We start from the raw sequence: 16,974 nt of genomic DNA on the forward strand, positions 1-16,974 counted from the left end.
TCTGTGAAGCCATGTATTGTTCCTTCAAACCTGAAAATGAGTTTTGCTGGGTGCAGTGTTATAGGCAAAGTATTTATTTCATTGAGTTTTGTCACTATGTCCCACCACTGCTTTCTGGCCTTGAGTGATACTGGTGACAGGTGTATGGTAAATCTCAAGGATGTTCCCTTGAATGTAATTTTCCTGTTTGATCTTACTACTTTCAGAATTCTGTCTCTATCTGTGGGGTTCATAATTGTGACTAAGATGTGTCTTGGGGTGTTTTTTTCTGGGGTCTCTTTTAGTTGGTACTCTTCACGCATGCAGGATTTGATCGTATGTATTCATTAGCTCTGGTAGTTTATCTTTAATGATGTTCTTGAACGTTGATTCTTTCTGGAGATTTTCTTCCTGGGTCTCTGGGTCTCCAATGATTCTTAAATTGTTTCTGTTGAGCTTATCATGACTACTATTTTCATCTGTTCACATTCCTTGAGTAATTTTTCCATTGTTTGATCATTTGCTTTAAGGCTTTTTTTCTAATCTCTTCTGCTGTGTGCATTTGTTATTCATCTCATCTTCTAGTGTACCAATTCTATTCTCAGCTGCTGTTAACCTGTGGAAAAGCTCATCCATTTTTTTTAATTCATCTGCTGAGTTTTTCAGACCTGTTATTTGACCTGAAGTTTCTGTTTGGACTTTTCTGATTTCTTTATTCATATTCTCTTAATTCTTATTGGTGTTCTCTTCTATACTTTCTTTGAGTTCTGTGAACATCTTCCATATTGCAACTCTAAACTCCTTATCTGAGAGACTGACTAGTTGGTTGTCCATGTTCCACTCATCAGAGTTGCCATCTTCATTCTCTATGTCTGACGCTGGCCTGCATTGTTTTCCCATTGTCACACTTGTATTGTGAGTTTTTCTACATGTTTTGGTATATTTATTGGCTAAATGATGTGCACGGCCACATAGCAAAGCAGAGTGGCCGTGCTCCTCTGGCTCCTCCTCTTCTTGGTGTATCAACTCACCTCCAGGGAAGGCTAGCCATCTGCAGATGGAGCCACACACAGGATGAAATCAGGCTGAGAATGCAGCACAGCACAGAACAGTCAGATAGAGGTGCTGGCATCAGAGTTCCAGCAGAGGTCAACAGCTTCTCCCTCTCTGGGAGTATCAACTTACCTCCAGGGAAGGCTAGCCTTCCACAGATGAAGCCACACACAGGATGAAATCAGGCCGAAAATGCAGCAAAGAACAGGAGACAGACAGATAGAGGTGCTGGCATCAGAGTTCAAACACAGTTCAGCGGCTTCTCCCTCTCTGGCGACAATAAATTATTTTATTCAACAAAATATTTTATTAATCCATCATTTAACTGTGTCAAAATTAATTTTACTTTATCAATTAAAATAAACTCTATTATGAGATTACAATGTGTATTGCATAATTATATATGTGATCTTGGCATGAACTTTACTTTTTTTCATATCAAATTTAATTTTATTTAAATTCTTTTTAAGTACAGACCATTCAATTTCTCAACAAAATAATATATAAAATTTTCAAGGTTTTACCTTAGGGGAAAAAAGTTGAATTTTATACAATGGGACTGATAAAGTTTAAAAAAATGCAATGTCATAAAAATTAAAAAATAAATAACTCTATTTCTCTCGCTTTTTTCCTCTTGAAGATTTCTTCCCAAGTTAACTCTCTGTGACATATCATATAATACATAGAAGAAAAAAGTTAATTCAAAGACCAGAATCACTTTTTCTTTTTCAAATAGGAGAAAGAAAGAAAGACACCATGAAAGTTTTTAAATCCCCTTTTTCCAGAGCAGAGAAAATTCCAGATGAATAAAAACTGATTTTCTCAAACCATTATTTATAGGAATATGAAAAATTGCAAAATTCTTTATTTTTTTATTTTTTTCTTTATTTAAACATCTTTATTACATATATGATTGTGATTAGGTTTCAGTCATGTAAAGAACACCCCCTTCATCAGTGCAACATTTCCAACACCAATGTCCCAAATCTCCCTCCATCCCACCCCACCTTCACCTGTATTCCAAACAGGCTTTCCAGTTCCCTCATTCATTCACATGATTATGGCAGTTCTCTGTGTAGTTATTTCTATAAGGGCACTCACCACTCTTTGTGGTGAGCTTCATGAAGTGAGCTGGAAGTTCCAGCCCTCCTCTCATTGTCTCTGAGGATTGTTACAAAGATGACTTTTATTTTTCTTAAAACCCATAGATGAGTGAGACCATTCTTCGTCTCTCTTCCTCTGACTTATTTCACTCAGCATAATAGACTCCATGTACATCTATGTATAGGAAAATTTTATGACTTCATCTCTCCTGACAGCTGCATAATATTCCAATGTGTATATGTACCACAGTTTCTTTAGGCATTCGTCTGTTGAAGGACATCTTGGTTGTTTTCAGAGCCTGGCTATTGTGAATAGTGCTGCAATAAATATAGGTGTGAGGAAGGGGTTTTTGTATTGTATTCTTGTGTTCTTAGGGTATATCCCTAGGAGTTAAATAGATGGGTCAAATGGGAGCTCAATTTCCAGATTTTGGAGGAATCTCCATATTGCTTTCCATAGAGGTTGGACTGGACAGCATTCCCACCAGCAGTGAATAAGAGTTCCTTTCTCTCCACATCCCTGCCAGCACTGATTGTTCTCATTCTTTGTGATGTATGCCAATCTCTGTGGTGTGATATGGTATCTCATCATTGTTTTGATTTGCATCTCCCTGATGATTAGTGACAAATAGCATTTTTTATGTTCCTTTTGGCCATTTCTATTTCTTTTTATCAAAGTGTCTGTTCATTACTTCTCCCCATTTTTTGATGGGATTAGATGTTTTTTTTCTTGTAAAGTTCTGTCAGTGCCCTGTATATTTTGGAGATTAGCCCCTATCTGATGGGTGTTGGGTGAAAAGATTCTCCCACTCGGTGGGTAGCTCTTGTATCCTGGGCACTATTTTTTTTGAGGTGCAGAAGCTTCTGAGCTTAATGTTTTCCCTTCTGTTGATCTCTGCTTCCACTTGTTTGGAAAGTGCAGTTTCCTCCTTGAAGATGCCTTTAGTCTCAATGTCATGGAGTGTTTTACCTACGTGTTGTTTTATATACCTATTGGTAACGGGTCTGATATCAAGGTCTTTAATCCATTTGGATTTTACCTTCGTACATGATGTTAACTGGGATTCTATGTTTGCATTTTGCAAGTGGCTAACGAGTTCTGCCAGCAGCACTTGTTGAATAGGTTTTCCCTGCTCCACTTAGGATTTCTTGCTCCTTTGTCAAAAATTAGGTAATTGTATTTCTGGGGAAAATTGTCTGAGAACTCAAGCCTATTCCACTGATCTGAGGGTCTGTCTTTTTTCCAATACCATACTATTTTGATAACTATTGCTTTGTAGTACAGTTTAAAGTTGGGGAAAAATAATGCCTCCCATTTTCCTTTTTCCTAGGAGTGCTTTAGCTATTCAAGGGTGTTTATTGTTCCAGATGAACCTCATAAGTGTTTGATCCACCTCTTTAAAAAATGTCATGGGTATTTTTAAGGGGATTGCATTAAATCTGTGCAATGCTTTGGGGAGTATTGCCATTTTAATTATGTTATCCTACCAATCCATGAGCAGAGTATGTGTTTCCATTTCCGTGTGTCCTCTCTTATTTCTTGGAGCTCAGTTTATAGTTTTCTTTGTATAGGTCCTTCCACCTTTGGTCAATTTGACTCCAAGATATTTGAGTTTGTGTGGCACTAATGTGAATGGGATTGCCTTCTTGACATCCTTCTCTTCCCTATCATTATTGGTGTATAAAAAGGCCATTGATTTCAGTGTGTTAAATTTTGTAGCCTGCCACCTTGCTATATGAATCTATTGTTTCTAGAAGCTTTATGGTAGAGTCTTTAAGGTTTTCTAAGTAGAGTATCATGTAATCTGTAAACAATGAGAGCTTGACTTCTTCCTTTCCTATATGGATTCCCTTGATATCTTTTTCTTGCCTGATCACTATAGCAAGCACTTCCACTACTATGTTGAAGAGGAGTGGTGGGAGCGGACAGCCTTGTCTTGTACCAGAATTTAGAGGAAAGGCTTTTAGATTTTCTCCATTGAGGATAATATTTGCCATTGGCTTGTGGTAGATGGCTTCAACTAGATTGAGAAAGGTCCCTTTCATTCTCATCTTGCTGAGAGTTTTGATCAAGAATGGGTGTTGGACCTTATCAACTGCTTTCTCTTCGTCTATTGATATGATCATGTGATTTTTATTTTTCTTCTTATTGATGTTGTGTATGATGTTGATATGAACTTTACTTAATATAATTTAAATATGCCTTTTGTTCTGCTTAAAACTATTGTCTACAATGAACTCTGTAGTCAATCAGATATCATAGTAAAGTACATATTATAAAATTATTACTTGTTAATGTCATGCAACAAGTTGAAGTCTCAGGAAGAAACATTTAAACATAATGTCTCATTCTCAATTTCTTACTTATTTATATAGGAAATATTTTCTAGAATATTTTTAGCATGGTAGACTTAGAGGATTTTCAATCTCAGGTATCAAGTCTATTTTAATATTGTTCATTTTAAATTCTTTTTTAATAAACAGTTCCACTATGTTTGTGTACTTGAGGTGCTGGGTTCAATTTAATACAAGGAATTAAAGATTTACAATATATGTTCTACAATTGAGCTACATACTTAAATAACTATACTTTTAAAATATGCCTTCTCACATTTTATATAGCCATTAGAAGAGAAATCTGACTGCTCCTGTAAAATTTGCTTAAATATTTACTAAGTCAAATGTCCAATTTTAATGCTTTTAGTAAAACCATTTACAAAATGGTCAGAAGCATAGCTTACTCAAATTCTTTGCTTCAAGAGCTATAGTTTGAAACTGCATGCTTTCACTTTTATCTGATAACCATGAAGATGGCTTTACCATTCATTTCTCCCTCCATATTGTTAACAAATATTTAATTTCCAATATCAAAACAGCTTTCTCTATAGTTCTTCTCTTCTGTAATATCTCAAAAAATGTGTTCACTGGTTAATACTTGTTAATGTATAATTTTATAGAATATAAATCATAACTTTCCTAGTACCTACTACCTATTTCCCAGTTCCAAAACTACTTGCATATTTCTAGTTCTCAGCATCAATGAGATATTACAGAAGAGAAGAACTATAGAGAAAGCTGTTTTGATATTGGAAATTAAATATCTGTAAACAAAATGGAGGGAGAAAAGAATGGTAAAGCCATCTTCGTGGTTATCAATTTGTCAGTTCTGTGGGCATCACTCAACATGTAAATATGACTATGACATATTAAATAGAACATTACAATTTGTTAATCCAATATAAGAATGAGGTAGATTACTATCTAACATCAAAAATTTATCTTATTTAAATATATGTGGTTTTATATTTTTTCTTTCTCTTTTTTCCTGATTCCCAAATGAACACATAGTATCTATTTGAACTTGTAATTTTAAAGACCCACCCATCTCTTCTCACATTATGAAAACATTACAAAGATCACTGGACAAGATAGTTTATGACAAAGGTCAAGTTTGCAACGAATAATATAGGTTTGAACACAAATAGACTGTCTACATTTATAAAACTCATATGAGCTTTTAAAGTTTATCTTTAAAATTTAGAGATGACGTTTGAAATGTTAAGTAAATTTTGAATGTAAGTAAACATAAAATGCACATGTATGCAAATACAATAATAACAGATACTAAAGAATCAACATTTCACAACAATGTATATTATTTAAACTAACACCTCTAATTATGTGTTTATTATACATCTTTCATATTTATGAATACTTACATTTATCAACATTTCACAACAATGTATATTACTTAAACTAACACCTGGTTATGTGTTTTTTATACATCTATAATATTTATGAATACTTTAATTTATCAATATACTCACATTCTGCTGCAATTATTTTTATTCCAATAACTAAATCTCATTTTTACTTTATTTTTATTTGACTCACAGATAATTATTGAACTAAACCAAAAATATAGTGCAGGAGATAAGGGGCTTACCTTGCTAGTATCCAAACTTAGTTTGATATTGGGGTAGCAAATATAGTACTTCAAGCCCCACTCCTTGATAATGGACATTTTTTTTTGCTTTCTGAGCCACACCCAATAATACTCAGGGTTACTCCTGTATATGCGCTCAGAAATCGCTTCTGGCTTGGGGACCATATGGGATGCAGGGGGATCGAACCATGGTCCATCCTAGGTTATAGAGTGCAAGGCAAATGCCTTACTGCTTGTGCCACCACTTCCCCCAACAATGGACATATTTAAATAGCTCCTGAGCAAAACTGAGTTTGCCTCAAATAGACATTTCCCAGATATATAGAACCATAACATTTGCTTAATGTAACAGTGATTCAAACCAAATGTTGACATATTTCAGGGAAATAGTTGAAAGAAAAGCTAAAGAAAAAAATGATGATGCTACTCACTATAGATTCTCTGAGATAATTAGAAACCTATATTTCTTGCTGTAAGTCATTTTTATTGGTAAAGTGCGTTTCAATAAATATTGACAAAGTGAGAAACTGAAATATGTCCTAAATTGAGAAATATTTGCAGTTGCTTCTTGCTGTACTTTTTCTTTTTTTTTTTCAAATTTTTTTAAGGTGCCATGATTTACAATATTGATAAAAGTAAAGTTTCAGTCATAGTATATTTTTATGAGGATTTTGGTCTAATTACAAGCTGTTAATTATATAGTTTTCAATCTGAATATCTAAAGAAATACTAACTAATGAAATAGTAAGCAGAATATTTAAGAAATTAAATTTTGCTTATACCCTAAAATTTTATTTAGTATAAGAGAATAAATGAAAAATTAGAAATATATGAAGTGTATTTTAATGTGTGTGATCCACATTTTATATGTATAATTATATGTGAATAGTTTATATATATGTATATATACGTATATGTATACACCCTCTCCCCTTTTTTCTTTTCCACCTCTCCTTTCCTTTCTTTTCTTTTTCCTTTCCTTTCCTTTCCTTTTTTTATTTCTTTTCCTTTCCTTTTTTTCCTTTCCTTCTTTTCTTCTTTGCTTTGCTTTTCCTTTTTTTCCCTTTTATTTCCTTCCCTTCCCTTCCCTTTCCATTCTCTTTCCCCTTTTACCCTCACTTCTTCTTTTCTTCCTTTCCTTTTCTTTCTATATTCTTTTTTTTTTTTTTTTTTTTTTTTTTTTTTTTTTTTGGTTTTTGGGCCACACCCGTTTGACGCTCAGGGGTTACTCCTGGCTATGTGCTCAGAAATCGCCCCTGGCTTGGGGGGACCATATGGGACGCCGGGGGATCGAACCGCGGTCCTTCCTTGGCTAGCGCTTGCAAGGCAGACACCTTACCTCCAGCGCCACCTACCCGGCCCCTCTTTCTATATTCTTTAACTTTTGTTTTTCTTTACTTATTTTTTCTCTTTTCATAGCTAGGTGATGCTCAATGTTTATTCCTGGATCTTCACTCTGGGATTACTCTGCATGTTCAAAGTATTATACGGATGGCAAGGATCAAACCCAGGTAGTCTGTTTACAAGGCATAGTGTTCTATAATGCTGGCCCCTATACAGCAGTATTCTATAAAATGATAGCAACTTCATTTTCTGTGAAATAAATAAGAATTTTCTGCTTCAAAACATTCTCAAATAGTGACTCTCACACTGTCACAATAAAGTGACTGGGGATCATATTAAACTGATAATCTTACATAGCCAACGTTTCTCTCTAAAAATCAAAAGCAAAATTTATTATAAGTAAGGTATAAGGTTACAATTCTATAATAATTGATTATCTTTTACTCACAAATATTTGAAACATTTTTAATTGCATCAATGCAAGAAATCCATTGTTGAACAATTAACTTGCTTGCAACCATAAGAAATTAAACTTCTATAAATGTTTGCAGCATTTGTCTAAAATCATTAAACTTTCATTAAAATTATGATTATAGTTTTTATGAAGTCAGAAACAGTTTTTATTAATATTTAAAATTCTCACTAAAAATGAGCTATTTGGTGGCTAGTATTCAATGAATTAGTCTCTATAAAAAGAGGGATAGCTTGCTTTCATTTCCTGAATATATGTTAATCTATAACAGAAAGCTTAGAAATTTATGTTTTTGAATAACTAACTAATATGAAAATGAGAAAGAACACAACCAAAATCTTTCTATATTGAATTTAATTAAATTTTTAAATAAAGCCAATATTTATTTGAGATTATAAAACAGTCATTTCCCACCTACACTGGCATTTTCCCTCTTTGGATACTGTCCTCCTACATTTTCTAAGAGATATTGGTAAAGGGAAATAAATAGGAATGTGAAGGTGGATGATAACATTTTAAGACAATTTATTCTAATGGTCTCATTGTAATATCCGGTCATTGCAATAGTGCTAAATTTGTCTCTTAATGAAAATTTATTTTTTCCCATAAGTGGTGTAAATCTTATGATAAATTTTAAATAAAGAAATCATTGAATTAAAGAGGTATTACAAAAATTATCCCTATGGAAAAATGATATGACTGAATTTATTTGTTCCTCTTAAATAGTCTATATTATGATGTTTAATACAAATTAAATATTTGAAATGCATTTTCAATGATGCAAGTTTATAATAGAACCCTGAATTTTTACAAATTTTAACTGAGAATATAATTATTTCATAGTCAAATTATTATTTCAACTACTTTTTAAAATTATAGGTGATATATTTCAGCAATATATCTGTTACACTCATAGTTTGTGATTGTTTGTGTTTGTTGCTTTTTTTCTTTAAAAGCCACACCAGGAAGTATTGGTGGCTACCCCAGGCCTGGTGCTCAGAAGTCACTCAGGAAGTATTTGGAAAATATGAATTCTATGAGATCATACTGAGGGCTCCTACACACAAAGCATTTACTTAAGTCTAGAAAGCCGTATCACTTGATTTTTTTCCATTTTTTTTCAGTTCACAGAGTCTATTTCTTTTTTGTTTGATTTTTGGGTCACACCTGGCAGCACTTAGGAGTTACTCCTGACTCTATACTCAGAAATCACTCCTGGCAGGCCTTGGGTACCATATATGTTGTCAGGATTCCAACCACAGTCCTTATGCATGCAAGGCAAACGCCCCTACCTCCATGCTATCTCTCTGCTCTCTGGCCCCTCACAGAGTCTATTTGAAACCCTAAAAAAATAATAAACAAAGGCAAGATTTATTTTAAATAAAATATTTTAAATAATAGAAGTTAAGAGTGATGTTTTCTATAATGTAATCACTTTAAGTTAAAGATATTAAATTGTAGTAATATTTATTAAATAGTATTTAGAATATGTGCATATAAATGCATTATTTAATAAAAATGAGCTCAAACTATTGGATTAAATATAAACTATTTGTAGTTTATGGCCAAAATACAGAAAAAATGAATTACATCATTAATCATTAGGATTATGGAAGTGAAAACAACAATGGCATATCATCTCATACCACAGAGATTGGCATGCATCAAAAAAGAACCAGAACAATCATTGCTGTTGTAGATGCAGGAAGAAATGTTCACTGCTGGTGAGAATGTACACTGGTCCAACCTTTTTGAAAAATTTTATGGCTATGACCCAGCAACATTGCTTTTGGCAATATATCTGAGGTACCCATCACCATCTGGATTCCCATGTTCATTGTAGCACTATTCATAATAGCTGGTATCTGGAAATAATCCAAGCACCCAGGAACAGATGAGTGTAAAAGGAAAATATGTCACATCTACACAAGAATACTACTCATATATTAGAAATAATGAAATCTTAAAATTTGCTTTTAAGTGGATGGACATGCTGAACAAAATGAGTTAAAACCAATGGACTAAAGACCTTGATATCAGATCTGGAACCATAAGATATATTAGAAGAGCCAGTAGATAAAACATTCCATGACATTGAGGCCAAAGGCATCTTCAAGGAGGAAACAGAACTGTTTAAACAAGTAGAAGTGGAGATAAACAGATGGGACTATGTTAAGCTGAGAAGTTTCTGCACTTCAAAGGAAATAGTGATTAGGATATAAAGGCTACCCACAGAATGGGAGAAATTATTCATCCAATACCTATCAGATAAAGGACAAATATATAAGATATACAAGGTACTGACAGAACTTAACAAGAAAAAAAAACATCTAACCCCATCAAAAAATTGGGAAAAAAATGAACAAAAACTTCCCTCACAGAAGAAATATAAATAGCCAAAAGGCACATAAAAATACTCCACATCACTAAGCATCAGAGAGATGCAAATCAAAAAAACAATGAGGTATCATCTCACCCCACAGAGACTGGCACACATCACAAAGAACAAAACAATCAATGCTGGCAGGGATGTGGGAAAAGGGAACTCTCATTTGCTGCTGGTGGGAATGCTGTCTAATCCAGTCTTTTTGGAAAACAATATGGCGATTCTTCAAAAATCTGGAAATTGAGCTCCCATATGATACATCTATACCACTCCTATACCTTATATAGGAGTATATATATAATATATATATAATATATAATATATATATATATATATGTATATGTGTATATATATGTATATGTGTATATATATATATTATATATATGTATATATATGTATATATATATGTATGTATGTATATATGGAGTGAACACAAAAATGCCTTCTACACACATATATTTATTGCAGCACTATTTACAATAGCCAGACTCTGAAAACAATGCAGTTGCCCTACAACAGATTTTTCTAAGGGTTGCTAGCAATTGGTGGTTGATTATTGTTCCAAGAACAATGATGGCTGGTGGGAATATTATCTAGTCCAGCTTTTCTGGAAAACAATCGAGAGATTCCTCAAAAAAACTTGAGATTGAGCTCCCATATAATCCAGCTACACCACTCATAGGAATATATTGGTGAAGCACAAAAAATACACAACAAAAGTGCCCTCTGCAAACCTATGCTCATTGTAGCTCTATTTACAACAGCCAGAATCTGAAAACAACACATATGTCCTACAATTAAAGAGTGGTTAAACATACACTATGGAATGCTATAAGCTGTCAGGAAAAATTAAGTCATGGAATTTTCTTGTGCATAGACAGACATGGAAACTATTATGCTTAGTAATATGACTCAGAGGGAAAGAGAGACACAGAATAGTCTCATTTATCTGTGGAATTTAAGAAAAATATGAGTATGGCAACAATACCTAGAGATAATAAAGATGAGATGTGAAAGGACCTACCCATGATATGAAGTTTACCACCAAGAGTGGTGAATTCATATAGAGAAATAAGTATACCAACAACTATCATGAGAATTGTAGTGAGTGATAGAAATAGAATGTCTGTCTCAAAGATAGGCAGGTATTATAGAGGAGGGAATGGGTGTCATTGATGGTGTGAAGGTTGCACTGTTGAAGGCAGGTGTACATTTAATGTCTGAAAACCAACTACAAATATGTTTGTAACTATGCCACTTTAATAAATATGTTAATTAAAAATAAATAAATAAAAGGCACTTTAATATGCATATAATTATATAATTAATTATATTGATTCCAGTAATGTACTTGGGGTATCAAGTTTAGTAGCTAATAATAAACCAAACCATATCAAAATAACACCTTTAACTTACCACCCAAACACAAACAAAACTCTATAAATTAGAATAATCCAATTGAATAACAGAAATATTTAACAATATAATTTAAAAGGGTGAAATTCAAAACATACAAAGAGCTGATAAGACTCAAATCTGAAAGGCAGATGTGTCTAATTAAATAGAAAAGATAAATTGATGTCTCTACAATAGAAAATAAAGATGGACAACAGCATTAAAATGCATATCATGGGGCCGGGCGGTGGCGCTAAAAGGTAAGGTGCCTGCCTTGCCTGCACTAGCCTTGGACGGACCGCGGTTCGATCCCCCGGTGTCCCATATGGTCCCCCAAGCCAGGAGCAACTTCTGAGCACATAGCCAGGAGTAACCCCTGAGCGTTACCGGGTGTGGCCCAAAAACAAAAAAAAAAAATGCATATCATTACTGATAATTATGGACTAAAATTAAAACACAATTTCATATATTTAATGCTTAAGATAATGCCCTAAATACTAAAAGCTAGAGTCCACAAAGAAGTACAAGAATTAATCTTAATGGATTTTTGTTGCCAAACCTATTTTGTCCTAACACCAAATGGCTTCCTAAGAATATTATTGGGCATGATCTTAGAGGTCCCCGGTGATAACAGTGATGAACTAGATAACTCTCAGCATTACATGACGGAGCAGTGCCACATCCTTGAACTCTATCATTTATCAGTGTTTGGTAAATAAGAACCATCAGGAAGAGCTCCAGACTCCTGAAATTGGTGTGAGATATCTCCCCTCTGTCCCCAACAATAACCCAGAAGTAATACGTGTTGGTAAGTTTGTCAAGAGAATCTAATAATTTCCCAAATATAAACCATTGCAGCCTTCATAAACATATGAGAGGTTCTGAAATATATAATATTTTATTATAATAACTATATTCCAGTTGTGTGGGAAATATAAAAATAATTATTTAAATGTATTTATATTCCTCTTTTGTTATGACAGTATATATAACTGAGTTATGGAAATATCACAGTTACTGACATATGAATGAATATATACCATGTGATACTCCATTTTAAAAAACTGCATAAAACTGAAGTAGATCATAATAAATTACTTTGTATTTGAATTAGATTAAAATGTAATTTTTCTCATACGTAGTTATGTGAGATTAAAAATAAACTCAAAGTAACATTAAAACCAGACTTTTAGATTTTGACAACAGTACTAAAACATGGAAAGGGTTAGGCGGTAAAGTACAGGAATAAGAGAATTAGAACATTAACATAATTCAAGAAATTTTTAGATCATCTGTACTTGAAGAATATTGGAAGTTTGATGGTGGTATGGCTATGATAACATACATTTTAAAGGTGTAAACCTATAATCTGAAAACGCGGTTATAAATTTATAAATTACAGAGTTATAAAATAAAATAGATAAAATAAAACAGATCCACAAGAAAAGAAACCAAATCTTTATATAGGCATTTCTTCTCCACCTTAAGTGCATGTTTCCATTATGTTTTTACTAGGAAACTAAGGAACTTCATTCTGGGTTGTAGTAATTAGTCTCTTCTATTCTTTGCACTGGGTAAATTTGAAACCATAGTAATTATTAACTACTTAAAATGTGCCATTAGTAGTAGTTATAGAAATGAATAGAATAACAATTTGGCAATAAAGAATGAAAAATCCAAAAAAAACACAGCTGCTAAGGTGATGATGGTGTAAATGAATATCAATAACCTATATGCATATGCATCCAAAAAGTTGAAAAGATATTAAATTATCACCAGTATGCCGGTTAGATTTCCCTTTTAGCTTTCACATCTCCATAAACATATAGTACAATAAAATATAGACCAAAGTAATGTTAATTGAGTAAAACGAGAGCAAATTTTGAAAACATTTGGTAGCCATAACTTTAGAAGTTCAGCATATTTACTGAGCTTGCTCTCTTGCCACTTAACTTTGCAGCATGATCGTACAAAAGGACCTGGAGACTTGCCACTTGAATGAGAAAAGGTGACAAACCGATAAATTACTCTTAATTATCAAAATGAGAATGCATAAAGTGACTTTCACACTCTTGGGTATAAAATACATTAATAATTACCATTAGTCGTCCTCTTACAGCTATAATTCACTCACTCTATTTTACGGCATTCTCAAAGTGCCTGATTTCCTTACCTACCTGTTTCTTTTTCTGAGTTACTCATTAGCCCTATTATTCTTCTCCTATTGACTCTTCAGTTGGCATATTTCCATGCACCCCATTATGCTTACAAATAATCTCATTAAAAGAGTTCAGCTCACCAAAGAGCACTTGTAACATCAAGAATAGAACTGGCATTAGGATCATTTCCCTGTGGGCAGTATTCAAGTGTTTTAGTCAAAACATCCCCTCACTTCTGCTTGCTGTTCTATGGCTAAGTGTATAGCACCTTCCTGGGAATAATTATTGCCTTCTTGAGCTAGAAAACAGCTTATAACATGAGGAGAAGGTGAAAAGGATGATGCATAGAGAACTGGTCATTGACTAAAATATCAAGTACCTCTTATACCCAAGTGCTAACAATTTATAATCTAACCAAAATGGTGTTTCAAGATCATATGTTTATTATGCAGGTGGATGCTCTCACTGTAATAACAAAGATCTGAAAAAATCTCAGTGACTGTAGGGATTACAAAGATCTCTCACCAGGAGAACTAAGAAGCCAAGATCAGAAGAATTTTACTATTATTTTTCCCACTCTGTATCAGTTTATGATTGAATTTTTACCCCGTTGATCACATATTTAATATTAGAGAAAAGTGAATATATTATATAATGATTTTAGTTTGAAATAAAAAACACATCTACAAAAAACCTTGGCAAAAACAAGTTATTTCGTAAAGTAAAGAACACACACGAACGCACCAACCACACACACACACAAACATACACACACCTCTTCACTTAATATCTCCTGCCAAGAGAATCTAGGACTTCCTCCTTGCTTAGATAACAGACTGGCACATCGCCTGAGGTGTAGGTGGGAGAGAAAATTGGCAGCAGGGTGTAGGGGGGCTGGTGGGAGAGATTCTGGGTGAGTAATTTTACCTTGAAGATTAAGAAAGCCATTGCTGGCTCAACACTGAATTTATCTTCTGAGGGTCTGCGCTAGTGCCAGAAGGTAGAACGCAGAATTCTGGCAAGCTAATTTTTACTTGTTCCTGTATACTACATTTGTAAAATTTCATGGAAGTCAAGTTTGTTTCACAGATGCTTGATAGATAATATTGAACTGAGTTTCAAGCCTCTAAACTAGAGTCTACCCTTTCATTAAAATGTACTTTCAAAGTCAAAGAAAGTTTTATAGTCTGAGTGTCACTTGAGTCTTAAAATACAATGATTTTCCTTTCGAGGAAGCAAAAGGTGACATGGTGGTGAAATTATTTTGACACCTTAATATGCTAAAAAAAGAAAATATACTAGACAAATTCCAGCAATCTTTTCTCAGTAAGAGATCTACTGTTACTGTAATGTTGGAAACTCCTCTGGTGATCTTGAAGGGGCTCTGGAAATTGTAACATGACCTATGCATTCACTAAACTTACCACTTACGTTAGTTCAAATCATGTGCCTTGATCAGGCAATGCTAATCAATTATATTTAATTATATTTTATTATTGTAACTAAAATGATATAATGATTATTTTTAATCACTTATAAAAAACTTCCATAGTAGAATCCACAAATTAATATGGATCTTAAAATCAGAACAATTTCTTATAGTTTGTAATCCATGTATAATTTTAACCGTGACATTTTATTTCAGACATTCAGGAGAAAAAATATCATGCAGGGTCCCCCTCTGCCCCTCAGTCCTCGCTCTTCTCGGGTCCGAAGGCGCCCACCTTCTGTGCAAATGTCTCGGCTAGGCTACCAGCAACGGGAACACTAGGGAGGCGTCGGCGTAGACCTTCACTGGCTCTGCATCTGCCCTGATCTTGCCCCATGACACCGCCTCGTCCGGCCTCGCTCCTGAGTCAGAGCCATCGAACTCCTGGGCCGTGTTGATGTAGACAGCGAAGTCGGCCCCATTCCGCATGAGGTTGGCATTGGCGATGTGGTGCTTGACCACTCCCCCGCCCAGGATGATCATGCCTGTGCGCTTGGCGAAGATGGCTTGGGTGTTGATGAGCCTTAGATCCTCCACGATGTCCAACACTAGGCCAGGGTTCTTATAGGAGTGGAAGAAGATCATGTCCCCGAGAGAGCCGTCGGTGAGTGCCGGGCTCAGTACTGGGATATGGTTCTTCTGCGCCCAGTAATACACGGAGTCAGGATTGTTGATCTCTTTGCCCAGCCGCGCTATCATCTTGGAGGGTGTCCACTTCGTGCCCTCTGTGTTCTGCTCCAGCACCATCTGGTCCAGAATGGGCATGAGCCAGTCCTCAAACTTGCAGTAATTGTCGTTGGGCACAAGGAGGTTCCCGATCCTGTTGATTCCATTCTCCCGCAACTCCTTCCCAGGGAGGTTGAACTCGCCCAGGTAGGTGGGGGCCAGGCACTTGATGAAGTCCTCCTCCACTCCCCCTGCCGTGGTCACCAGGACGTCCACTATGTTATGCTGCACGAGGTAGCGGATGGTCTCGCGGAGACCGGAGCTGATGAGGTTGGACGTGTAGCCCAGGAAAATGGTGCAGCCGGTGAGGGGCCGGCGACTCTGGGTCAGGTCTGCATGGTGGTCTTCATCCTCCGACAGCTGCTCGAGTTTCTTCTCGATCATGGCGTTGACTTGCTGCACCGCGCGCCCGAAGTTGGTGGCCTGGAAGCCGGTGGTGCCGTACGCTCCCAGCAGCGCGCGGTAGTCCACGCCGCGGTTGAAGTCGTAGCCCCGCACCTGGGCACTCTTGGCCGGCAGCGCCGAGCTGTGTTTCAGCACAGCAGCCAGCGCCGCTGCAGGCGCCTTCTCCTCCTGGGCACCCTCCATGCTCCTGCGAGCGCCGTCTCAGCGTAGAGCCGCCCGGGCTCGGCCGCCAGCGGCCTCGAGACGCGTTAAGGTTCTCGCATGCGCTTCTTTGGATAGAGTGCCGGAAGTCCATGTATAATTTTAAATTAGAATATATTTTAACTTAACACAACAAAGTTAAACTGTGCAGTCTGAAAGAGTAACAAGTCTACAAACACAGACACACTTCAGTATAACATCCAAATTTTACAAATGGTTATATTTTAGGGGCTGTAGCTGTGGCTAATAAGTTAATGTCTCACATACCAACCTAGGCTAGCTCTTCGGCACCCCATATTGTCCCAGAGTCCACCAG

The 16,974-nt window shown here is 35.4% G+C and overlaps 1 protein-coding gene across 1 annotated transcript; it reads right to left on the reverse strand.

The window, feature by feature from the left end:
- Nucleotides 1-15,493: 15,493 nt before the first annotated feature.
- Nucleotides 15,494-16,722, reverse strand: LOC126026023 (deoxyhypusine synthase-like). The gene is given in 2 exon segments (XM_049785728.1): nucleotides 15,494-15,582; nucleotides 15,585-16,722. Coding segments are annotated over 2 exon segments (1,113 nt in total). The 5' UTR covers nucleotides 16,641-16,722; the 3' UTR covers nucleotides 15,494-15,525.
- Nucleotides 16,723-16,974: the final 252 nt, after the last annotated feature.

The sequence above is a fragment of the Suncus etruscus genome, chromosome 13, assembly GCF_024139225.1.
Source record: "Suncus etruscus isolate mSunEtr1 chromosome 13, mSunEtr1.pri.cur, whole genome shotgun sequence".
Lineage (NCBI taxonomy): Eukaryota > Metazoa > Chordata > Mammalia > Eulipotyphla > Soricidae > Suncus > Suncus etruscus.